Source organism: Felis catus, chromosome D2 (genome assembly GCF_018350175.1).
Source record: "Felis catus isolate Fca126 chromosome D2, F.catus_Fca126_mat1.0, whole genome shotgun sequence".
Taxonomy (NCBI): Eukaryota; Metazoa; Chordata; class Mammalia; order Carnivora; family Felidae; genus Felis; species Felis catus.
This window is the reverse complement of record NC_058378.1, coordinates 17,576,141-17,600,679: the sequence shown is the minus strand read 5'-3', so window position 1 is coordinate 17,600,679 and position 24,539 is coordinate 17,576,141. Positions and strand designations below refer to the sequence as shown.

The following is a 24,539-nucleotide window of genomic DNA, read 5'->3' as shown; positions in this document are numbered from 1 at the left end:
ACTGCCTAACTTAGGAGCAGACAGAAGTCTCAAGAAGGCAGGAAAAAGTAAAAAAAAAAAAAAAAAACCGAAATCACTGTTGTTATAAATACTACATTTTCAAAGAAGGAAAATGAAAGTGTTTTCAAAACAGTGACTAGAGGGGCGCCTGGGTGGCTCAGGCGGTTAAGCGTCCAACTTCGGCTCAGGTCATGATCTCGCGGTTCGTGAGTTCAAGCCCCGCGTCAGGCTCTGTGCTGATGGCTCAGAGCCTGGAGCCTGTTTCAGATTCTATGTCTCCCTCTCTCTCTGACCCTCCCCTGTTCATGCTCTGTCTCTCTCTGTCTCAAAAATAAATAAACGTTAAAAAAAAAAAAAAAAAAAAAAAACAGTGACTAGAGGTGCACAGGTTCGAACTATTACAATACATCCTGGTCCATAAAGGACACACGAAGATGTATTTCATACGGGACGAACGCCGCCTTTGAAGAAAGATGCAAGATGGCTTTCCCAGGAAGAGCAGAGGGGACACAGACGAATTCTTAAGGGACAGGGTACAGCTTATCTAGCCCTTAACTTGCCTGATCTGCAACATTACGGTGCCAAGTTAAGGGGTAAGACCTCTCCCAAGCTCGCTCTGCTCTGGTCCCTGTTGATGCCACCTTATCAGAGGCCTTCCCTGGCCCCCCTCAAGGCAGCAAAGCCCTCTTCCTTCAGGGCACTTAGCAGCGGGCCTACTGAACACTGGTCTCCTCCTGCACCGGCACAGGCTCCACTTGGGGGAAGCCAGCCACTGCTACTGTATCCCCAAGGATCCAGAACACTGAGCAAGTGGGAGGCACACAGCTTTCCCGCAAAAGAACAGAGCCATCCTAGCTCTACTGTCCAAAAGATTCGGTGATTCGGTGCAGTGAAGCATCCTTCCACGTACGTAAACAAAAAAATTCTAGAAGTTACTTAAGAATGTAACTTTCAACAAACGTGAAGACAGTGGGACTTGATCAGTAATAAGAAAGTATACGGATCAGCAGATATTACTAAGGAAATAATGCACAAAAGGTCGGGAGGCCAGGTTCAAACCCTGGCTCTGCACTCCTCTGTGGGACCTTCCCCAACTTCTCTTTGCCTCAGTTTCACCTTAGGTAAAATGGGGGTAAAAACAGTACCTGCTGCAGTGTCGAGGATTAAATAACATACAGGGCGTATACACATAAAACCAGGGGGAAAAATTGGGGGAAAACCTTCTGTTCCTTATTTCTTCCTGAAATTCCAAACTACAAACAGGGCAAAGGTAGCAAGGAAGGGAAAATGATTTTTTTTAATGTTTATTTATTTTTGAGAGAAAGAGAGAGAGATACTGTGGGGTGGGGGGGTAAGGGACAGAGATAGAGACAGAGACAGAGACAGAGACAGAATCTGAAGCAGGCTCTGCACGGTCAGTGCTAAGTTCGACTCGGGGCTCAAACTCATGAACCATGAGATCATGACATGAGCCAAAGTCAGATGCTTAACCGACTGAGCCACCCAGGTGCCCCGGGAAATTGATTTTTATTTGAAAAATATGTACATTACAGCGTTCACGTTTTTAAAAAAGATTATTTTTCCCACAGGAAAACAGATGACCTGACGTTTGTGGCTATACATGTTTTTCAAATAAAATACAAAAACGTGCCAGGGGAGAAAGTTGAAGGGGGCCTGGGAACAGCAAAGTCAGGCTGAGACCGCTGGTGCCCCAGTCATCTATGCTTATCTGTGCAGCTGGACCTCGATGGGGTTCAGCCCACTGAGCTCGAGGCTGATCCCAGGGCACTGGATTCCATTTGATGGTGGTCCACACAGCACAATCAGCCATTGCCAGTGCGCTGTTCAGACCTATGGGCTCCCACCATAGGAAGACACATATTGTCTTTGGCCCTGTAATCACTGGGGGTTCGGTCTTATGAGAATACCCATACAGCTCATTGGAAGGTGTGCAGATTTAGACCCAAGCAGGTGTCAATTCAGCCTTGAATCCGAAAGCTGTGGGAAGGCTTCTGAAAAGTGGCGGTGCTTCTGTGTCTGTCCTCTGCATACGGACTGGCTTGACACGGACAGGCTCGTGGCTGGAAAGGCCAGCAAGTGATGATGACGTGATGAATGGATGGTGAGGCTCTCAAGAACTGATTCGTTCTGGATCCTGGCACTTATCTAGACCTTTCTGTTGATCGGAAGGGGTTCTGGATTCAGAACCTCTGGGCTATGATATGATTAGTTGTAAATCCTGAATTTGTTCCCACATCTGTTCTTCTTAGGACAGTGAGGGAATGGGGCAGTTTCACAGGGTCCAGCTTCTACCTACTCGTCCAAAATGAAGAGGGAGAAATGAGAGACATTTGGGGAGTCTCTACCATGACAGAGATGGCTCCTGTCACGTCCCACAGCTGGAGTGCCAAGAAGCATAAGCAGTTGCCTTTGGGAATTATTAACTGGGAACAGCAGCAGCAGCCAAGTGACTTCGGCGCCTGTCAGCAACTGCGGGACATTCACGTCACCCCAGGGGAGGCTGGCTCAAAGACTCATGCCACACATTTCCAACAGCACATGTGGAATGCCAAACTAAGAAACCAAGTACTAAGAAACCTCATGGGGGGAGATAAATGAAAAACTGAAACATCTGACAAATTATGCTTAAAGCCTCATTAAGATTGCGTTCATCCTTTGACGCAAAGAACTCTGGATGATGGTTTCCACCTATGAGGGAATGGTAGAATGGACAGGAAAACTCCTCCGAACGCCCGGTTCATGAAAACTTATATTACCTAGGGGAAAAGCATAATACAGGTCAGAGTTGGCCCAAATAGGGACTCCAAAGACTGGCATAAGCCATGGAGTGAAATGAGCCACCTAGATCAATACTATCAATCAATTTCATAATATAAATCAATTTCTAACTTCTACTGCCTAGAATCTGTGTCTCCTTGAGCCAGTGAGCATCACATGACCATACAAGGGAAGGGGAAATGAAGATTTACATAACACGTCCTATATGCAAGCACTCACTACAGATGTGTTCTCCTACCTATAATGACTTAGTGTCTAAGACAAAGCTTTGTCTGGAGCCTGACCACCTGGCCTCGTCCCTTTACAGCGGTGGGCCCGCAGGAAAGTGATGATTGCACCGTGTCGCGGTTTCCTCATCTGAGGAAAAGGAGCTACCATTCAATGAGGTAGTGACGGGTGTTCCAAAAGACTTAAGAAAATAGGCTAACCAACCTACTCTTACGACAGCACCTGGCATACGGCAAGCACTCCATATTATGTTGCCTATTTCTCACTTTCCCCGCAGCGCTCTTGTGAAGAAAATGAAACCCGGTAATTAGGTAACAGTGTCTTCAATTTACAGAGGCGGCAATTTCGCTTGCCAAGACAAGCAATTAACTTGTTCAGAGTCACAGGAAGCCACAGAGGTAAAAAGCCATTCTTTTCCCACTATACAATGCCCGCCGAGTTTTTTACGCTGTTACTAGCCAAGGCCCACTACAAAACAAAGTCAATGAGTGAGACTTCCTCAAGGGAGTCAGATTGTGCTAAAAGGAAATCAGAGTGTGCTAATCTTGACATCTCTCAACTAAAAAATGCTTATTGTCTTCCCAGTTACACAATGTTCAAGAACACAGCTGTCCAGGCTGTAAAAGCCACCAGCCAGCTTCTAGTGAATTAGGTAGACCTAGAGCTTTCAAAAGCAAGCCTTGAGGGAATTAGGGGGAAGAGGAAAAGGAAAGGAAGGGGAGGGGACTGAAGGGTGAAAAGATCCGATGGAAATGTCAAAACAAAAAACCACAAGCATATATTTGCCCCTAAGGCATCTGCCATGACTTACTAAATTGAGGGCAAAAGCGCCCAACTTAATCAATGAGATGGCCTCGTTCCAATACGCCCGGCTCTGACTTACACAGGCTGAAGGCCTGCGGGGCCCTCTTACTCACTGGGAGATACCGGACAGGTCACAGGTCAATCTTAAATAACTGGAAGCAAGATGTCATCGAGCAGAAAAAATAGGCTTACTCTTGTCTTCCCTTCTTTCTTCCAGGGATCGAATTTGGAGAGATAATGTTTAATACAAGACATCAAACCCAGGTCAGAGAACCTGATTTCCAGGCCTAAGAAGGGCCAGACGACCCCCACTCCGGGCGCGGGCCCCCCACTGGGCCCGGTCCTCCTCCGTCCTTCCGTTTTCCCCTCCCTCGCTCCCTCGGCAACCGTGGGGCACAGAGCGGGAACCGGGGCTGCCCCAGGCCACTTGCCATCTCCTCCTCCACCCTTTCGACAATTGCTGCAACTCCGAAGAGACCGCCCTGGTCCCCAGGAACATGCTGTCAGCTCTTTTCTCTATTCACCACCCTCCCCACGGCAGCTACCAGAGAAGGGCGCGCAGCGGCGTGGGTGCGAGCGGCGGGAAGCGGCCCCAGGATGACACCTCGCCGAGCCGGCTCCCCCAGGAGCACACGCCGCACCGCGGCCGGCGGCGGCGAGGCCCGGGCCGCCCGCACATCGGCCCCCGGGAGCCCGCCGTCCCCACGGCCCCGCCGTCCCCGCGGCCCCGGGCGACCCGGACGCCCGCCCGCCGCCCACTCACCGCCGCACTCGACCGAGTACTGGTCTCCCCAGTCCCCGGACTGCGGGCTGCAGCCGCCGCCTGCCTGGGCCTCCTGCTGCTGCCGATGCTGCAGCTCCTGCTTGAGCAGGGACAGCGGCGAGTAGTGCTCAGTGGCCAGCGCGCCCGGGCGCGGCCCGACGGACAGGACCCCCAGCAACAGCAGCACCAGGACGCGCCGGGCGGCGTCCGCGGCGGCCACAGCGCCGCCCCAGCAGCAGTAGCAGCAGCAGCAGCAGCCGGCAGGTGCCATCTTTCCTCAAGGCGCATGTGCGGCAGCCCTCGCCGCACGCTGCGGCCTCCCAGCCTTAACCCGCGGCGGGCAGGTGGGCCGTGGCAAGGGGGAGGGAAGGGGTGTGGCGTTGCCTGCTGGGAGTTGTAGTCCCAGCTCGGCCAGCCGCGAGTCCCCTTTCCGAGGCTGAGACTACGAATCCCAGCAAGCACCGCACGGGACAGGCTTTCCGGTCTGATGTCTGACGTCTTTCCCCGCCACTGAATCGGAAGTTCTCGGCTGCAGTTGCGTGGAAATGGGCACCGGTGGGCGGTATGGGCTACGGCCAGGCAAGGGCAACGCAGAAGGGGTGGTCGCGGGCAAGGGGAACACCGATGGGGTTGCAGCTACTCCCACTCCCACTGCTGCCTCGGCCTCCTGCCAGTACAGGTGCATCGAATGCAACCAAGAGGCCAAGGAGTTGTACCGAGACTATAACCACGGAGTGCTGAAGATAACCATCTGCGTGAGTTGCCAGGCGTGGGGTGTCCTGGGGAAGAAAATGGCGTGGCGGGATTTGGGGACCATGAGAGGCAGTGGGATATGTATGTCAGCGTTTTAGGGCAGAAAAATCAACGAGTTTCAGGCTCCTGTAATACAGTCTTCAGTTTAATACTTGACATTCCTGTCCGGAGTCAGTCGAGACTTCGCGGTTATCCATAGTGTTAAAGAACTCACTACCCTGCAGTGGTTTTCTCATACCCGTCGTGTTTGCTGGTGAGACCTAACGCGGCGGACGGATTCTCGAATGGAGATGGATGTAGGCGTTGTGCAGAGAAATTTAAAAATCGGATTATGTTGACATTTGAGTTCACGCCCAAACTCTTTAAATTTTAGCTGTTCACCCTTGCACGGGTAAATGTTATCATCCGTACACTCCATAACCTGTATTAAATTTTCCTAGAACACTTTATGTCGGGTTCATCCTTTGCGATGATCGAATGTATAGTTTGTGTTGTGTGCAACGCACTAAGTTGGACGTTGGTGACACAAAAACCAAAAATGACAAGTTAACGGGACTTTTTATGTTTAAAAAGTCACAAAATTGGAGGTTCTTTTTGCGGTATTAGCAAAGAACCAGCCGCATAGTAGGCAGTCAGTAGGTTTTTGTCCCATTTCTGATCTGATGATTTGCTAGTAATAATCCTCATTCGGAAAACATGGCCTGGTGTTAATACACAAGGGAGCAGACAAAGTAGGAATGTGTACCTATTTAATCTGTTGTCCGACATGATCACTGTTCCTGTCTCAAGTGTCACTTGGCAAAATTGCAACCCTGGTTGAGTCCAGCATATTCTCTCATCTGTACCCTTGCAGCTGTATTTCACTGAGGAAGAAAACACCTAAATTCATGACCACCAACCTCATGTAGCCCATGATACCATCTGACCAACATATTGCATTTCACTAATCCATGCACCATTCCCACAACTTTTCGCTCCTCAAGTTTCCCCACATATGCTGCCCTCTTTGCTGAGCCCTTCCACAAGCTTTGCAACCACATAAATCCATTCCTGGCACCCTTTATTCATATGCTCTGTCTTCCCTGCTGTTAGGATGGATGAACTGTTCAGTATACCTGTCCAAAACCAATGTGCACATGTGCACTAGATGTCCCTGTCGTCTTCCATTAGGGACATCGCTGTGACAATAATCTTCTGCTCTCCACTGGATCATTCCACCGATACGTGTACAGTCTTTCCTTAATTTAAACACACACACACACACACACACACACACACACACACACACACAACTTGACCCCACTTCCTCCTTTGTTTGGGCTCCCGCTCTTTTTCCCCGTCCCTTTGACAGCAAAAGTCCTTTAAGAGATATTTTTAATTGCTATCTCGATTTCCTTTCCTAGTTTCTCTTGAATCTTCTTCAGACACACTTTCTTCCCACCCAGCATTTCACTAGAAACTGTTCTTAAGATCACAGACCTCTGCTTTGCTAAATCCAATAGTCTATTCTCAGCGAACTGTCAGCAACATTTGACCTTATTACTTTCCCCTGGACACGCTGCGTGCACTTGCCAGGACACCAGGCTCTTCCAGTTTTCTTACCTTGTTGGCTGTTTCCTCTCAATCTCCTTTCTGGTTCTGTGTCACCTGCCTCACCTCTTAACCGTGAGGCTCAGTTCTTGGGCCTCTTCTCTGTCTACACTCTCTCCTTTGAAGAGCTCATTCTGGCTCATGGCTTTAAAGACCATCTACACTCTGACAGTTCCCAAGTTTGAACCTCTAGCCTGAACCTCTTCCTTGAATTCCAGAACACAAATGTCCAACTAACGACTTGATTTCTCCAGTTGGAGATTTCTAGTTATCTCAAACGTTCACAGTTAATGGCGGCTCTTCCGTGTTAGTTCCTAAGACCAAAAAAGTTTGGAGTCATCCTTGATTCCTTTCTCCCGCATTTATTTCCTTATTCGGGTGCTCGGCAGGTCCTGTTAATTCTGCCTTCAGAGCGTGTTCAGAATCCACTGTTTTTTCACCGCCTCTACTGCTACAGCGCTGGTCCATCATGTCTCACTGGGATTATTGTCATAATTCTTAACCTGTAGCGCCCTTGAACGTCTTGAGCCTCTTCACACAGCAGCCAAAGTGTTCCTTTTCAGATGTAAGTTAGACAGGGCGCCTGGGTGGCTCAGTCGATTAAGCATCTGAGTTGGGCTCAGGTCACGATCTCGTGGTTCACGAGTTCGAGCCCCGCGTGGGACTCTATGCCAACGGCTCGGAGCCTGGAGCCCGCTTCCGATTCTGGGTCTGCCTCTCTCTCTGCCCCTCCCCCGCTCACATTGTGTCTCTCTTTCTCGCGAGAATAAATTAAAACATATAAAATTTTTTTTTAATGTAAGGTAGAGGAGCACCTGGCCGGCTCAGGCAGTAGAGCATGAGACTCCTCATCTCCAGATTGTGAGTTCAAGCTGCATGTTGGGCATGGCGCCTACTTAAAAAATAAATAACTAAAAAATAAAATAAAATTGAAGTTTTCTCAAACTTCCCAGTGATTTTCCATCTCACTCAGAATTAAGGTCAGAATCCTTGCACTGGTTTATAAGGCTCATGTAGTCTCTTGCTACTCTCCATTATTCTACGGCAGTTTCATTGCCTCCTGATAGTTTTGTTATTGTTGTTGTTTTGGTTTTTGGGGGGTTTTTTTTGAGAGGGAGAAAGAGAGGATCCCAAGCAGGTTCCGTGCTGTCAGCATGGAACTCAACACATGGCTCAGTCCCACGACCATGAGATCATGACCTGGGCCAAAATCAGGAGTTGGATGCTCAACCAACTGGAGGCAGGCACCCCTGCCTCCAGATAGCTTTTAAACCAGGCAAGTTCCTTCCTCAGGGCCTTTGCACTGTGCCTGGAACACTCTTCTGTCAGGATCTGACATGGCTAATTCCCTCACCTCCTTCAAGTATTTTTATTGGCCTCTCAGAGAGGTCTATTCTGACCACCCTATTACAAATTGTGGTTCCCCCTGCCAGGTCTGGTATGCCTTATCACCTCTCCCTGCATTATCTTTCCCATAGCACCTGTCATCTTTGAATATTCTATAAAACTGACTTATTTGTTATTTATTGCTTGTCTCTTCCCGCTGAAATACAAGCTACACAAGAGATTACATATAATTTATTCATTAATGTAGCTAGATCATCCAGAACAGTGCCTGACACATAGTAAGTATGCAATAAATATTTGTTGAATGAACGAGCCATTTCTATGTTTTTAGATGGTGATATCCTTGTCCATCCTAGTACAAGGGAGAGAATATTAAGTTATATGGGATCTAAACTTAATAATTTTTGGACTGGCACAATTAAGTCATCTGTCTTTTTTTTTTTCTCAACGTTTATTTATTTTTGGGACAGAGAGAGACAGAGCATGAATGGGGGAGGGGCAGAGAGAGAGGGAGACACAGAATCGGAAACAGGCTCCAGGCTCTGAGCCATCAGCCCAGAGCCCGACACGGGGCTCGAACTCACGGAGCGCGAGATCGTGACCTGGCTGAAGTCGGACGCTTAACCGACTGCGCCACCCAGGCGCCCCAAGTCATCTGTCTTAAAGATGACAACCACATAACCATCTAACTAAAGTTAGCAATCTTTAATAATATAATATATATAACATAAATTATTATATATAATATAAATTAATCTCTATTTTTTAAAATTCTTGGCATTAAACTAACAAAATCCTTTTCCTAATCATCAGATGCTGGCTTCTCTATACCTTATTTATGGAAAGTAATTTTATGGAAAATAATTATTGGATAGCTGTTTAGGTCAGCCGCTGCACCCTCGTCTGGCTGCCCACCCGTTCCCCCAACATCGGCCCCTCTCACCTAGGAGACAGATTTTAGAATTATATTTGGGGTAATGAATGGTGGTACAGTACATTATTGTACACAGCCATTTCCTGATGAGATAAGAGTGGGTAATCTCCTTTATCATGATAATGCATAGTAATATGCATAGTAGCATTTAAAAAAAAATTTTTTTTAATGTTTATTTATTTTCAAGAGAGACAGAGACAGAGTGTGAACAGGGGAGGGGCAGAGGGAGGGAGACACAGACGCTGAGAAACAGGCTCCAGGCTCCGAGCCATCAGCCCAGAGCCCGACGCGGGGCTCGAACCCACAAACCGTGAGATCGTGACCTGAGCCGAAGTCGGACACTTAACCGACTGAGCCACCCAGGCGCCCCTGCATAGTAGCATTATTTAGGAAAAATCACTTCGTTGATGCTGGACTCTGAAAATTAAATTGCAAAATAATTTTTTAAAGGCCCTCCAAGTCGTGAGGGTAAAAAGTAAACAGTTTTTACACATCAGGCTATTTGTTCTGGAAAAATAGCCACAGTTGCTATAAGCTGGTAACTCATGCATGCTTCGATCCCTTGGCTACCAGCAATATACTCAGCCTGATCTCCTACCTGTATTTCTCATCCTTACCTCCCTTCCCTTTGCTCTTACATCTCCAGTGCCGTCCCCCGCAGCTTGCCCCTGTGTCTCCCGAATTTTTCTCCATCTAATGGAAGCATGTCACTTGCGTTTAGCCACTCCCTCTCCTTCAGCTTTTCACGGTTTCTTATAAGTAGGCTTAAAGATACAGTGCTTTTGACATCCTATAGTGCCCAGATTGTTTTGTGTGCTCAGATACTTGATAGGTTCATGATGGTGACAAGACAAGACTCCACTGAGATCCTCACAAGTTTGAGTTCTGTTCAGTGCGAACAGTATGGAGCCTCCACCCTTACATGCTGGATGGATGCAGAGATGGATGAGAGGGTATCCTAACCCTGAGGAGCTTCAAGTCTAGGGGGCTCCAGTTTTAAGATACATGTTTTGCTGATTGTGGAGCTAAAACGGAACAGGTTTGAGAATGAGTGGGGAAGGGGACGGCCCTAGAGATGATGGGGAGGAAGAAGTAGCAAGAACGTTCATAAAATATTGGCCAGCTTATATGCTGAAGGAGAGGTGATTTCCCAGGGCACTGAAGAACATAGCAGCAGAAAGTAATTCGTATCCATGGTAACATAGAGGTGGCGGAAATATCTGCGTTTCCGGGATGTGCATAGTCCCTTGTGCTTACGGATTTCTCAGAGGACAACTTTCTCTTTCGCGATACTCGTCCAGTCAGTAGTAAAGGGAGCGGAACGATTTTGCCAGAGTAAGAAAACATAATCTAAACGTAGCCGCCTGCCACTAGGGTGTTTTACTGTGTGTTTGTTTTGTGCCTGTGTGGGTTTCCTCCTTGCATTCAAGGTGGAGGGATCCCTCGTGGGAGAAGCAAGTAGCAGAGGCAGAACAAGGACAAATTAGGCTTAACCTGATAGGGAGGGAACCAGCGGGCTCTAATGAACTTTCAGTGCTTGTAAAATACTCAGAATGCTAGGAAGGGAAGGTGGGCGTAGCACATCACAGGGCATGTGACACCAGGAGCCGCCCCTCCTACGGGGATTCATGTCACCCTGTGTCCCTTCCATTGTAGCGCTTGCAGTAGCGTGCTTATGCATCCTCTTCTAAACTGTAAGGTCCTTGAGGATAGAGACTGACATCTCAAGGGGAGTATCTAGCATCCTGGAAGTGCTTGGTCCATAGAAATGGCTGGGAGAGCTGTTGCAATGAACGCTGTGGCCGCGACAGACACATTTGTCGGCCAAGTGATTGTAAAAGGGAAAACTGGGCTGCTGTCTTCTGCCACTTCCTCCCAAAAATTGTCCAAATCCTGGCTCAGCTCGACTTGCACTGCCGCCTCCATACGCACGGGTTTTAGGAAACTTTTTTTTAAAGTTTTATTTGTTTATTCTTGGGAGAGAGCGAGCGAGCGAGAGAGAGAGAGAGAGAGAGAGAGAGAGAACAAGCAGGAGAGGGAGAGGCGCAGAGGGAGAGAGAATCCCAAGCAGGCTCCGTGCTGTCAGCGCAGAGCCTGACATGGGACTTGAACCCACGAACCGTGAGATCATGGCCTAAGCTGAAACCAAGAGGCAGTCGCTTAACTCACTGAGCCACCCAGGTGCCCTTGAGGGAACTTGTAACGGACAGAGATAAGACCCTTGACCAGCCAGTGGTTCCATTTTACGATGCAGTAGGATCTCCAGTGTTGTTTGTAGAGAGGTGTTTTGCCCATGGGCAGCAGAGGGAGGGTGTCTAGAAAACAGCTCTTCGTCATGAATATAGGATGCCTGATTCCGCGGCTTCTGTCTAGACACTGGCTTACTCTTTGCCCAGCTGAAAAACTGTGAAATCGTTAACATCTTATGCCTCGGTGTGATTAGGCGTATTTAAATGAGGTAATAGCACGTCTCTCTTCATTGGTTCACTTGATGACTTAAGAACATACGCGTTTCTTGTAAATGACACGAATGAGGGTCGCCCGGGTGGCGCAGTCGGTTAAGCGTCCGACTTCAGCCAGGTCACGATCTCGCGGTCCGTGAGTTCGAGCCCCGCGTCAGGCTCTGGGCTGATGGCTCAGAGCCTGGAGCCTGTTTCCCATTCTGTGTCTCCCTCTCTCTCTGCCCCTCCCCCGTTCATGCTCCGTCTCTCTCTGTCCCAAAAATAAATAAACGTTGAAAAAAAAATTTTTTTAAATGACACGAATGAAGTGGAGAAACTCTTTCAGTCGGAAGTGGTTTTTCTTTACCTTCGGAATGCGGGGTCGATATCTTTCAATGCGCTTCATTTTTTTCCCTAGCACTTTGATGTAATTAAAAGGCCATCCCAGTATGTTTGCATATCCATCACTTCCATTTTTATTTTATCTTCTCAGAATTTCAAAATGTTTTATGTTTGAATTGTAGCCATTAGAACAGTTGCCTTAACTCAACTTTGTAACTAAAACTCTTTGAAATGTCACATTTCTAATGAGCTTGTTCTCTTTTTTAAAATATTTTTTATTGAAAAAAATTTTTTTAATGTTTATTTATTTTTGAGAGAGAGCATGCATGCGGAAGGGGCAGAGGGAGGGGGGACAGAAGATCCAAAGCGGGGTCTGCTGACAGCAGAGAGCCCCATGTAGGGCTCAAACTCACGGACCGTGAAATCATGACCTGACGCTTAACAGACTGAGCCACCCAAGCACCCCTCTGATGAACTCATTCTTGTACACGGTGTTATGTGTTCTGCCGGTGTTGGACTTTGATAACATTGTAATCACCTGTGTCCAAAAAAGTTAATGTAGTAGGAATTACTGAGAGCCCAGGTGTCTTGCTTCCGGTAACCTGGAACCAAGCTGCACTCCATTTGCTTATGTATAGCTCAGCATTTTCCAGCGTCTTCACCATTGTTCATCAGAGAAAGAGCATTTTCCTCCCATATTCTCAATGTTAATTGGGGGGGGGGGGGAGAGCTTCTCAGTATCTGCCACATTCTTTACTTGCTTTTAGCTCTCAGAAGCTCCGCGTGCAGGGTTACTTTTCTGAACCCCTTTCTCCAAGTCATGTTTCAAGAACCGCAGAGTTGGTGGCCATCTAGCCAATAGGCAACAGTTTATCAATGGAAGTACATTATAAATGTATTTCTTTATTTTATAACAATTCCTAAAAATTGAAAGCATTTTCTGGGATACTTTTCTGCCTAATCCAGTCTTTAAATCAAATATTTTTGGGGCGCCTGGGTGGCTCAGTTGGTTAAGTGTCCGATTTTAGCTCAGGTCATGATCTCGCTATTTCAAGAAGTCGAGCCCCACGTCGGGCTTGGTGCTGACAGCTCAGAGCCTGGAGCCTGCTTCAGATTCTGTGTCTCCCTCTCTCTCTGCCCCTCACCTGCTCATTCGCTCGTGCTCTCTCTCTCTCAATCTCTCAGAAATAAACACTAAGAAAATATTTTCTAAAAAAATCAAATTTTTTTTAGCTTCCTTACATATGAGATTAAAATATTAATATTTCTGGGGTGCCTGGGTGGCTCAGTCGGTTAGGCATCCGACTTCAGCTCAGGTCATGATCTCACAGTGAGTACCAGCCCCACATCAGGCTCTGTGCTGACAGGTCAGAGCCTGGAGCCTGCTTCGGATTCTGTGTCTCCCTCTCTCTCTGCCCCTCCCCTGCTCATGCTCTGTCTCTCTCTGTCTCAAATAAAAACATTAAGAAAATATTTTTTTAAAAAGATTAATATTTCTAGCCTAGAAGATTGTATTTAGTCATTTCTGAAACCAGAGCTTATGTGAACATTTTGTATCTGAAGAGAAGTTAATTTAAATAAATGCTGACATGTCCTTATTGCTATACAAGTCCCAAATAGACTCTGCTAGTTCAGAATCCTTTAAGATTTCAGAATGTATGAGTTTGCTTGTTCTAATATTATCTTGCATTATTTCAGAAATCCTGCCAGAAACCTGTAGACAAATATATCGAGTATGATCCTGTTATCATCTTGATTAATGCTATTTTATGCAAAGCCCAGGCCTACAGACATATTCTTTTCAATACTAAAATAAACGTAAGTTGTGCTAATTTTTTTTATTTTCTAATTTTACTTGATAATGCTCTTGCATTTTTAAAGAATAATTTGAACGGAATTAAAGAACGTTATTTTAAAAAGAAAGTCTATTAAGCATGGGTCTTTTATCTCAGCAGTGTCTGGAAGTTTCTAGAAATAGCAGGCATTGATAAACAAGGCACACAATGTTTAGTGAATATTTAAGAATACGCTCACTGGGAGGAAGTTGAAAAACTATAATCTGTATTGCCTTTTAGTGGGTTTCCTTTTGAAACAGATACCAGTTATTTCTACCAGAATAAAATTAAATATATCCAGGTAAGGAGAGAAATATAGCTAGAGGAAGTACGCGACCATTAAAAGAGAAATATTTTAATACAATGTATTACATTTTATATCCTGTTGAGGGAATTCCTTCCCCTCCCCCACGTTAAATAACCAGGGCAGAAACCAATTTGACAATAAATTTCATATATTGAAAAAAAATAAAAAAATAACCAGGGCAGTTTTTAAATTGCTAGAGCATTGATTCCCAACCTTTGGTACACAATGGAATCACCTGGGAGAGAGAGGGTGGATAGCAGTTCATCCTTCCAAGCCGAGGCCTCGCCCAGAATCAGTTACATCAGAATCTTTGGGGATGAGTTCAGGCATCAGTATTTCTTAAAACCCCCAGGTAATTCTGAAGTGCAGCCAGGAGAACCACTGTGCCAACTAGAAGAACCTCAGAAACCCACACTGATAGCTATCCTGGGACTGCATTGCATTTGCACACACTTTCTTTTCCCCACTTTATATTGATATAGAAAGTCCAATGGGTAATGGGTTTTATTTTATTTTTTAAAGTTTATTTATTTTGATGGGGCGCCTGGGTGGCGCAGTCGGTTAAGCGTCCGACTTCAGCCAGGTCACGATCTCGCGGTCCGTGAGTTCGAGCCCCGCGTCAGGCTCTGGGCTGATGGCTCAGAGCCTGGAGCCTGTTTCCGATTCTGTGTCTCCCTCTCTCTCTGCCCCTCCCCCGTTCATGCTCTCTCTCTGTCCCAAAAAAATAAATGTTGAAAAAAAAAATTAAAAAAAAAAAAAGTTTATTTATTTTGAGAGAGTGAGGGGCAGAGAGAGAGAGAGGGACAGAGAATCCCAAGCAGGCTCCACACTGTCAGCACAGAAACCTGAGGCAAGGCTCAAACTCACAAACCGTGAGATCATGACCTGAGCTGAAACCAAGAGTTGGACGCTTAACCGACTGAGCCACCCAGGCACCCCAGGAGAAACATGTTGTAAAAAGCCGATTCTTGTTACCTGATAATTTTTATTTTTGCCCAAATTTCAGACTCTTTAGAACTTGCAGCTTTAAAAATTTCTACCTTTTAATTACTGTTTTTTCCATATATTAATTGACACTCATCCAGCATAGGGCCATTTTTTAAAAATTTATGTTCAGAACAGATGCGGGCGAGGACGGGGAGAAAGAGGATCTCTTTTGTACTGCTGATGGGAATGCAAACTGGTGCAGCCATTCTGGAAAGCAGTATGGAGGTTCCTCGAAAAATTAAAAATAGAAATACCCTATGACCCAGCAATTGCACAACTAGGTACTTACCCAAGGGATACAGGTGTGCTGTTTCGAAAGGGCACATGCACCCCAGTGTTTATAGAAGCACTATCAACAGTAGCCAAAGAATGGAAAGAGCCCAAATGTCCATCGATGGATGAATGGATAAAGAAGATGTGGTACATATATACAATGGAGTATTACTCGGCAACCAAAAAGAATGAAATCTTGCCATTTGCAACTACGTGGATGGAACTGGAGGGTATGATGCTAAGCAAAATTAGTCAGAAAAAGACAACTATCCTATGATTTCACTCACATGAGGAATTTAAGAGACAAAACAGGTGAACATAAGGAAAGGGAAGCAAAAGTAATATAAAAACAGGGAAGGGGACAAAACATAAAGACTCTTAAATACAGAGAACAAACAGAGGGTTGCTGGAGGGGTTCTGGGAGGGGGGATGGTCTAAATGGGTAAGGGGCATTAAGGAATCTACTCCTGAAATCAGTTGTTGCACTATATGGTAACTAGGATGTAAATTAAACAATAAATTAAAAAATAAAATAAATGAAAGTAAACATTTAAAAAAAACTTAAAACTTAAAAATAAATAAAATAGAAATAAAAATTTATGTTCAGAATAGTAGTTTCCTATGTGGTATGATGGAATCTTCAGGTTAAAATGTGTCCTCATTGCTGCTTCTGCCTATCCACGAGTCACGTGAATTCTGTGCTTGATTCTGTGTATAGGACAGATGCTGAAAATAGAGTGTGAAGGGTGGACTACTCTTTAGAGCGGTATTTCTTAGCGAAGGGCGTACATCAGAATCCCGCCTTGCCCCCAGGACTGTTTCAAAATTGCATGTGTAGGATTTACTTCCCAAGATTCTGAGTCAGGACTGGGGCCTCGACATTTGCAATCTGAAAAATCTCCCCGTGTGATTCTGATGGTCATTGCTGATGAAGAGCCATTGGGTTTACAGGCAACACAATTACACACTTAACCGGGCAGTCCTGAATTTGAAAAGCTGTGGGATGGGAGGTTCTTCAAAACCACAAGTACTTAGCTACGTCTGTGCCTACTCGATATTACGTGTAATTAGGTGTTTCTCTACCCAGTAAATGGCATTGTCTTTTTGGCTACCAGATGCACGGGAAACTCTGCATATTTTGTTTGCTTTGCGAAGCGTACCTGAGATGGTGGCAGCTTCAAGATTCAAACCAGAACACTGATCCCAACGACTTCATCAGATATGCCAAGGAGTGGGATTTCTATAGAATGTTCGCAATTGCTTCTCTAGGTACGAAGAAGCCACGCTTTCTGTTCTCAGCCAACTAGTCCCCACTATTCTGATCACAAGTGAAGTGGGTGGGCTTAATCATTGGTAAGAGGAGGGGGTTAACATAGGACTTGAGACTTGAACGTTCAGCTCTACTGCTAAGCTGCTAGATGAGTTTGTCTAAATTATGTGCTTGCTTGCTTTTTTATTTGTTACCACACATCTGTTACGGAAATGGTTAGGTTTATCAGATTAGAGAGTTTCGTAAAATATGTTGAGGCATACCATCGTCGATAAAACTCTTAAATTTAATTTCTGATTGTCCAGTTGAAAGACTCCCCAGGTCTCATCTTTATTAAAACAGACTGATAATGGCCAGACCTTATCCAATGTGTTGTGCTAATTGCATTGAACTCATGCAACCTGTTTAATAGGGAAAACTTGTTCTTTCTCTGACTGCATTCAGGAAAAGTGACTCCTGTCCCAAGTTCCTTAAGTTCAAGGAACTGCTTTTCTCCAGAATTCGAGTTTGTGACTGAGGTCAGAATTGTGTTGAATTAATTTCTGCCACTGTTTTCTTACTTACAGGCTTCCATGCTCTGCTTCTAAAACTCTTTGGTTATAATGAAATATTGTTTTAGCAATATTGAGTCTCCAGTGCACTGCAGTGTCATATTCCTGGACTGTGTGTCCTCTTTTGTCCCATTTTCTTCTCTGTTTGCTCTCACTTCCTTGGTCCTCTCATCCGTTTCTGAGGTTTTAAAATTTACATTTTAAGAATTCGCAAACGTATATAATAATATTAAAAACATCCTTGAGAACGTTGCCTACGCCAGGAACTAGAACCTAATGTAATTTTAAGCTTTAAAGCAAAACCTCTTAAAATTTCTGAGGATAAGCTCCCGTGTGCCCGTAATTTTTAATATAAAAAATAAACCAGGCTTATTTTCAAATAGTTCAGAATTGCTGTAGCACCTACTCTATAGTGGATATTTTGACACTCAGAAATTTTTCCTACTGTTACTTTTTTAATCCACTATTAGGTTCTGACCCCCTAAAATCGGTTATTAAAAAATGCCCTACATAAATATAGCATTTTATAATTTAAACACTGCTTTTACGATTTTATCAACTTAATGTTCACAACCATCCTCTTTGGTAGATAGGTTAGGTTCTCCCGTGGAGACATAGAAGCAGGAAGGCAATGATTTCCCCAAAATCCCACCGCAGCTTAGTGTCAGCACCGAGACAGGTGGCTCCCCGGGCTCCCCGTCTGGTGTTTTCTCCGTGCAGCCCTCTGTAGGCAGGTGAGGTCCTCCTGAACCCGGCTGATCCATGAAAGCCTCATAGTATCTGTCTTGTGAAAGACTGTGCAGAGCCCAAGGGCTGGTGCAAACACATAAATCTCTCAAGTTCTGAGTTAGATAGATGTGGAGGTTATCTGGTCCACCCTTCTCTCCAGTGCTAGAAATCCTTCCCTCAGCTCTGCAAAATGATCTAGCTTTGTTTGAGTATCTCCAGCAACAGGAGACGACCCACTATTAGATTGTTCTTGTTGTTAAGGAATTCTTTGTTGCTTTTATTACTTTTTTGGTCCAAATCTGAGGCTATAAGATGAGCCTGTTTGAGCAGATCTTTGCAGTTGACAAGCCCTTGGTGTCCCTGTCATGTAGGTCGACCGGCCAAAATTATTTTTGATTCTAATCACCTATGTTTGGAACCTCTTTAGTTTGACTCTGTTTGGTTATAAAACATTTTAGGAAGGATACAGTTGTCTCTCCTATAAGATGACACATGTGTTCCAGAAAAACCAGATTCTGCAGAAACGTACATAACATAGCTTATGGGAAAAAATAGAATTAGGGACAGATCACTCAAAACGTATGCAGCTGGGTAATCAGAGGACTAAGAGTCTGAACAAAAATAATACCACAGTTAAAAGAAATGTTAAAATCCTAGTTAATGGGAATAGAACAGCCCGTGCTCTGTTCTGTGGACCCAGTGGAACTGTGGCTTCTCCTGTACTGGACTCTATGAATACTTTCTGGAAGGATAAGGAATTGCACTCAGAAAGCTTGTTAACATGAATTAAGGAAGTTTTAAATTTAGATAACAGTATTCAAAATCTTGTAGATACTAGGTATTCAATAAATAGTGGAAGAATGAGCAAAGAAAAACATCTTCATATGCAATTCTTAGGCTGGGTCCCGTCTTTCGGACTTAAAAAAACCTCCATATTCCTGTATTATTCTTTCTGTGGAGGCCTCGAACACTGAAAATACCTAAACAGAGTCTTACTTCCTAGAAAGAGCTTCAGAGGGCCGATGATCACAATCCTAACGGACTGACTTTTGCTTCGGTGGGTGATGAAATACTCCACGAAAGAACTGTTGAACTATGTTTCTGAAATCATACCAGCAGGATTTGACACAAAAGGCAGGGGCTTATTAAAAAAAAAAAAAAAGAAAAGAAAAAAGAAGGAGGGAGGAAAAAGAAAATTTGATCTCGATAAAGCAATTCTAATGAAGTCAGCCGGTAAGTTGTATTTTGGAATTGTGGCTTATTTGGTTTTAGAGAGATATGGTTCAGATCGGGACATTCATGTGTTTGTCCTCCGTTCCCTCCTTAGAACAAGCTGCCTTTTTTACTGGCATCTTTACTTTCCTGTGGGTAGAACGACCGACGACAGCGAAAAAAAAACCCGACTTCATTTTGCTGCTGAAAGCATTATTGTTGTCGAGCTACGGAAAACTCTTGCTGATTCCAGCCGTCATTTGGGAGCACGACTACACATCCCTGTGCCTCAGACTCATCAAAGTATTTGTCCTTACATCCAATTTTCAGGCAATCAGAGGTATGTTTATGTTTTATCCTGTCTCCTCCGCGTTCAGCCCACACACAAGCTTAAAGCCTTGCGCCTCCGACACGCTCTTGCCAAACCTGTTAAACTCTGGAATTCTTCATAGAATAATAATAACAGGGCCTGGCACTCCTCTAATGCCTTATTCAGAGCGCGTAGTCGGTATTTGTTCACGTTAACCACGTGGTATTTTTTAGTGCTCAAAGTGCCTTCATGTGCAACATCTCAGTGCCGTGGGGTTAGTAGGGCAGCCGTTATTACCCTCCGCTTTGCGGATGACTTGTCCAAATGTACGTGGCGGGGCAGTCGTCAAGCCAGGAAGCACAGCTCCTGCCACACCAAAGAAGGGATGAGCAGCCTTGGGGGTCTTCATTTTCCCCATCCGTTGTGAGAAAGAAGGGTTATTTTAAATGAGGCTGCTACCTGATACCTTTTATCGTAATGCTTCCTGTTAAACTCTCTGTTTGTCTCCGGGTTTGTTTGTTTTTGTTTTGTTTTGTCGATCTCTCTTTTTTTTTTTTTTTTTTTTAACATTTATTTATTTTTGAGACAGAGAGAGACAGAGCATGAACGGGGGAGGGTCAGAGAGAGAGGGAGACACAGAATCCGAAACTGGCTCCAGGCTCTGAGCTGTCAACACAGAGCCCAATGCAGGGCTCAAACTCACGGACCGCGAGATCATGACCTGAGCTGAAGTCGGTCGCTCAACCGACTGAGCCACCCAGGCGCCCCATTGTCGATCTCTTTATAACCTTAAAATCTGTTCTTAATTTTCTCCCTCAGTATTCATGGAAATCTGTGTCTTGATTTCAGGAGGAGAAACTTCGTGTGTTTGTTATCGGCACATGCTTTGTTTCTCTCCAGAGGTCCGTAGATTTTTAAAAAGTGGGAGAGGATAACAGCACCAGTTAATAAGAACAAATAGAGATTTTTCTCAAAAACAGCTTTACGAAAGAGTTCCATTCAGAATGCCACGTACTTTACATGCTGACATCACTTAAACTCTTAAGGACTTACTAGTTGTCTGTTCTTTCCCAGTGACCCTGAATATCAGCCGAAAGCTCTCCTTTCTGGCCATCTTTAGTGGCTTACTGGTGGAAAGCACCATGGTCTACTTCTTCCAGAGGATGGAATGGGACGTGGGAAGTGATTGCACCATCTATAAATCTCAAGACTTTTGAAGAGGGTACAAAAGCCTCTTAGCATTCACACACGCAGACGGGCGTCCTCCTCAAATGAGACCAACGCCATCGCAGAATCCGTAGATGCCCTTACGTGACCCAGCCCCTGACTGCCTCTGGGTCACCTCGGCCGCCCCCCCCCCACCCCCCCGAGGACTTCAGTGCACATCTCTCTGGGTCCTTCACTTTAGGTCAAGGACATCCACATCCGTGCTTTGCTGCTTCCTGGGGCCCTATTCTCCGCCTCTCTGACACCGGCACGCCATGTCACTTGTAGCGGGACCTGACTCCGAAATCTGCCCCATTGGCCGCTGTCCCCCCCACCCCGCCCCAGTCCCTCATCCTCCCTTCCACGGGCCCTGCTGTGAGCTGCCTCTTCACCTTCCCTCCACCTCCACTTCTGACCGGCCTTGCTTCGCTTTTTACCCACCTGCAAATGTAGGCAGCTGCCAGTTCATCCCCATTAGTTCCCGAACCCATCAGCTCCTTGCCTTTCTGCCAGCCGCGCCTCATTCGAGCCGTTGGGGTGACTCCGCGGCCGTCTTCCCCATGAGGCCAGCGCTGCGCGTGCACAGAACCTCAGCTGGACCTCCGTGATGCCCCTCTGCCTTCGTGGTCACCTCCAGTGAACCTCCCCCACGCTCCTGCCTCCCGAGTCTGCCCTCCCGTTGCTGAGAGTCGAGCTGGTTACGCTATTGCTGGAGCTTTGTTCCTTCTTCAGCTCAAAACTCGTTTGGTCGCCTGCCTTCTTCCCTCCTTCCCTCCCTCTGGTCCTGGACCCGTGCTCGTCTTCCTCTCTGGGCTGTTTGCTCCCTGGAAGCGTCCTCTCCCCCCCCCCCCCCACCCAGCTCACAGTCAGTCTCCTGGCCCACAGCCTGGCCCTCCCTGCAGCCTGTGCTGGCCGCGCGGGGGGCCTGGAGCAGACCCAGAGGCCGGTTTGGGGGTGGGGGTGCAGGCGGCGAGGGAAGCACAAAAGTGGCGGGAGAGAACCCCAGGTCCGAACCTTCTCCACTGCGGAAAGGCCGTCCTCCCTCCTGTGGCCTCAGTCTCCCCTCATGCTCAGCCAATGCTCTTCCTTTCCAGGTCTTCAGACACAGCTCTTTTCATTGTCCTCTCCCGTGCCCTGGCTCCTTCCCCTCTGCAAACCGTACCCGCACAGCTGTCTGTTCTAGAACAACTGGTCAAGCCTGCTTCTTCACCGCCTTTCCTCTTTGTAGGACATACTTTCTCCCATAGTCTCCTGACTCTGCCCTCCTAAAAATCAGAGGGAAGCCAGTTGCCAGGTCTTTGTCAGACTCCTCCCTTAGCTCTGCTCTGGAAGCTCACCCAGAGCCCCTCCTTCTGAGACCGGCCGCCCGTTCTGTCGGTCTTTTGTTCACCGGCTTCCCAGCCCCGGGACTCTGACCTCAGCTTCTCTCCTCTCTCTTGCCGTTCACGTTCAGCTCCTAGGACGTAGGCCTCCCAGACCCAGCACCTCCAGCTTGCCCCTCTGCCCGCTCCCTCTGCCCGTCCACTGCCTCCCAGGCAGTGCCAGCACGGCCCCGCCTTCACCTCTGAAGCTGAACTCCAGCTCACCGCCCTGCACCCACCCAAACAGAATCCTTGCCCAAAGCTTTCCTCTGGAAACGTCCCTTTTCACTCAGACCCCGGGTCAGCTCTTGTCTCCTGCCTGAAAGGTTACAACAGCCTCCTCCCAGGCCCTCAACCCAGACCGGCGCCACGCACCGTGGTGGCGTCCCTCCATGTCTGTCCTCGTCTCTTACTGCTGACCCTGGAGGTTCTTGTCTCTTCCTGAGGAACGACTTTGTATGTTCTCTTAGCATAAGCGTGGTCCTCAGTGTTCCGGTCCCAGTTTGTTCTCCGCAGACGTGTTCCTACCCCCATCTTCTATTACAGCCTCCGCACTTCCTCATATGTCTTCTGCTCTCCCCGGGGCCTGGAGTGGCCTCGTCTCTGCCCAACCAGATAGAGTCAGTCATCTTGGCTTCTCTGTGGAAGGAAGGCTTTCCAAAAACTCGAGTCTGTGGGCTCACTCCCGTTCACCCCCCCCCCCCCCCCCCACTCCCCAAGGCCCAGCCCAGCACCACAGCGGTCGTATCCAGGATTTCCGGAGACTGTTCTGGTCCTACTTCCCCAGGTGCTTCCACTGGTCACGCGATCCACTGTAATTTCCAGTCAGGAAAACAAAGTCACCTGCCTCACAACTGTTGGAAAACCATTGTCCTCCTATTACGTTACCTCATGTTTTATATTGTCCACATCTTCTATTCCGATTCCAAGCGTTTATGCCTGACTCCCCCCGCCTGGGTAAAAGGTTGGTTCTGGGAGAGACTGGGTGGTTTATACATGAGGAGATAGCATGTTTCCCAAAGTACAGGGCCTGCCCCAAGAAGAATGTGTTGAGTTGATTTTGAGCAGAATGTGTCACCCTACATACTTCTTTTACTGCCCACAGTTGTGTTCTTTATTATCTGTGGCACAACCAACTGCCCTTGCAACAGAGAAGACATAAAATACAAACCAAGCTCCTCATTTCTGTTGAGCAAAGCGACGCAAAGATTTGGATACACTTCCTGAAAAAGAAAGCTATGGTTATGGCATCGGAAACCCCCAAAACTACCACATAGCCCCCATAAGAAACAACCGAACCACATATAGGCACAGACCCAGGCAAGCTCAGAGCCCGGGGTGCTGCCTGGGGAATGAGGGATAGGACAAGGGGAGAGTCCTACTTTGTAGACCACTTCAGGGAAGCTCTGGAAATGGAGGAGGAACGTGAATCCATGATCCACACCTAATAAAAGATCCATGTTTCGTTCCTTTGACATGTTTATATCTTTTTAATTTAAATGGTAAGTTACTGGCTGTAAATAATGTATTTAAAATAGTATTGTGTTCTTACAACAACAGAAGTATTTTTCTCTTAATAAAGTCAAAATAAACAGCTTTTGTGAATTTTTCATGAATTCAGTATTTTCCCCTGTGACTAAGCTACTGTTTAAAAATGGCTAACCCAGGGGCGTCTGGGTGGCTCAGCAGGTTAAGCATCCGACTCTTGATTTCAGCTCAGGTCATGATCTCACAGTTTGTGATTTTGAGGGAGGGGGAAAGGAAAGGAACTTTCCAGTGTCCCTGGAGGGAAAATAACCATGCATGCCAAGCCCTGGAGGGCAGAGAGTGTAACATGTGCAGGGAACCGAAGAGCCCACACAACTGGGTGGAGCGTGGGTGCTGGGGGTTTTAAAAATGAGCCCGGGAAGCTACGTAAGGTCAGATAACAGAGGGCCTCGGGAATTGTAATTTATCCCGAGGATGATGAAACCAACACAGAACGCTAAAAAGAAGATGCCAAGGTAAAAAGTAAAACCAACTGGAATGACCTTGCATAATAGCCATAGGATGGAGCCTGTAGAAAAAAAATGACAATGTAATATGCTGGTCACAGCTTTTCGAACCTTTGACCTGTCAGCTCGTCAGTGAAGACGAACACATCATGATCTTTTAATCCACACTCGATACACCCCCAATCTTTCTTGAGCACCACAAAGGTATTTATTTTTATGAAAACAACTATTCGAAACCCTTTCCCTGAGGGGCGCCTGGGTGACTCAGTCGGTTGAGCATCTGACTTTTCATTTCGGCTCAGGTCACGATCTCATGGTTCCTGGGTTCGAGCTCCGCATTGGGTTTTGTGCTGACAGTGCGGACCCCTACCCCGCTTGCTCTCTCTCAAAATAAATAAATAAACTTAAAAAAAAAAATATATATATATATATATATATATATATATATATATATATATTTTAAACCCTTGGTGTTGGTGAGCCGGAGTCAGCTAAAGGCTGTG

General features: G+C 46.3%; 2 protein-coding genes across 8 annotated transcripts in view; one reads left to right on the top strand and one right to left on the bottom strand.

Annotated features, from left to right (window-relative positions):
• Nucleotides 1–4,970, bottom strand: part of TTC13 (tetratricopeptide repeat domain 13) — a 79,556-nt gene extending 74,586 nt beyond the window's left edge. For all 6 annotated transcript variants that reach the window (XM_023240418.2, XM_023240419.2, XM_023240420.2 and 3 more), the window contains exon 1: nucleotides 4,595–4,970. In XM_023240418.2, coding sequence (XP_023096186.2) covers nucleotides 4,595–4,865 — 271 coding nt within the window. In that variant the 5' untranslated portion in view covers nucleotides 4,866–4,970. The remainder of the gene's footprint in view (nucleotides 1–4,594) is intronic.
• A 17-nt stretch (nucleotides 4,971–4,987) lies between these two features.
• LOC109496940 (protein ARV1) lies at nucleotides 4,988–23,638 on the top strand. 2 transcript variants are annotated; one of them, XM_023240425.2, is made up of 5 exons: nucleotides 4,988–5,349; nucleotides 13,700–13,819; nucleotides 16,519–16,672; nucleotides 19,281–19,505; nucleotides 20,065–20,124. In XM_023240425.2, exons 1-5 carry the CDS (start codon nucleotides 5,140–5,142, stop codon nucleotides 20,079–20,081), a joined length of 726 nt encoding a protein of 241 aa, XP_023096193.1. In that variant the 5' UTR covers nucleotides 4,988–5,139; the 3' UTR covers nucleotides 20,082–20,124. The 2 variants fall into 2 exon arrangements, with proteins under 2 accessions (XP_023096193.1, XP_023096192.1); XM_023240424.2 differs by lacking the exon at nucleotides 20,065–20,124 and adding an exon at nucleotides 20,550–23,638 and having other exon boundaries at nucleotides 4,990–5,349.
• Nucleotides 23,639–24,539: the final 901 nt, after the last annotated feature.

Bases quoted from the DNA above. Each gene is read 5' to 3' on its own strand.
- LOC109496940 (XM_023240424.2), top strand. From the start codon at position 5,140: ATGGGCACCGGTGGGCGGTATGGGCTACGGCCAGGCAAGGGCAACGCA. The intron at 5,350-13,699 runs GTGAGTTGCCAG...GCATTATTTCAG, and splicing joins TGCTGAAGATAACCATCTGC to AAATCCTGCCAGAAACCTGT. The intron at 13,820-16,518 runs GTAAGTTGTGCT...TTTGGCTACCAG, and splicing joins TTTTCAATACTAAAATAAAC to ATGCACGGGAAACTCTGCAT.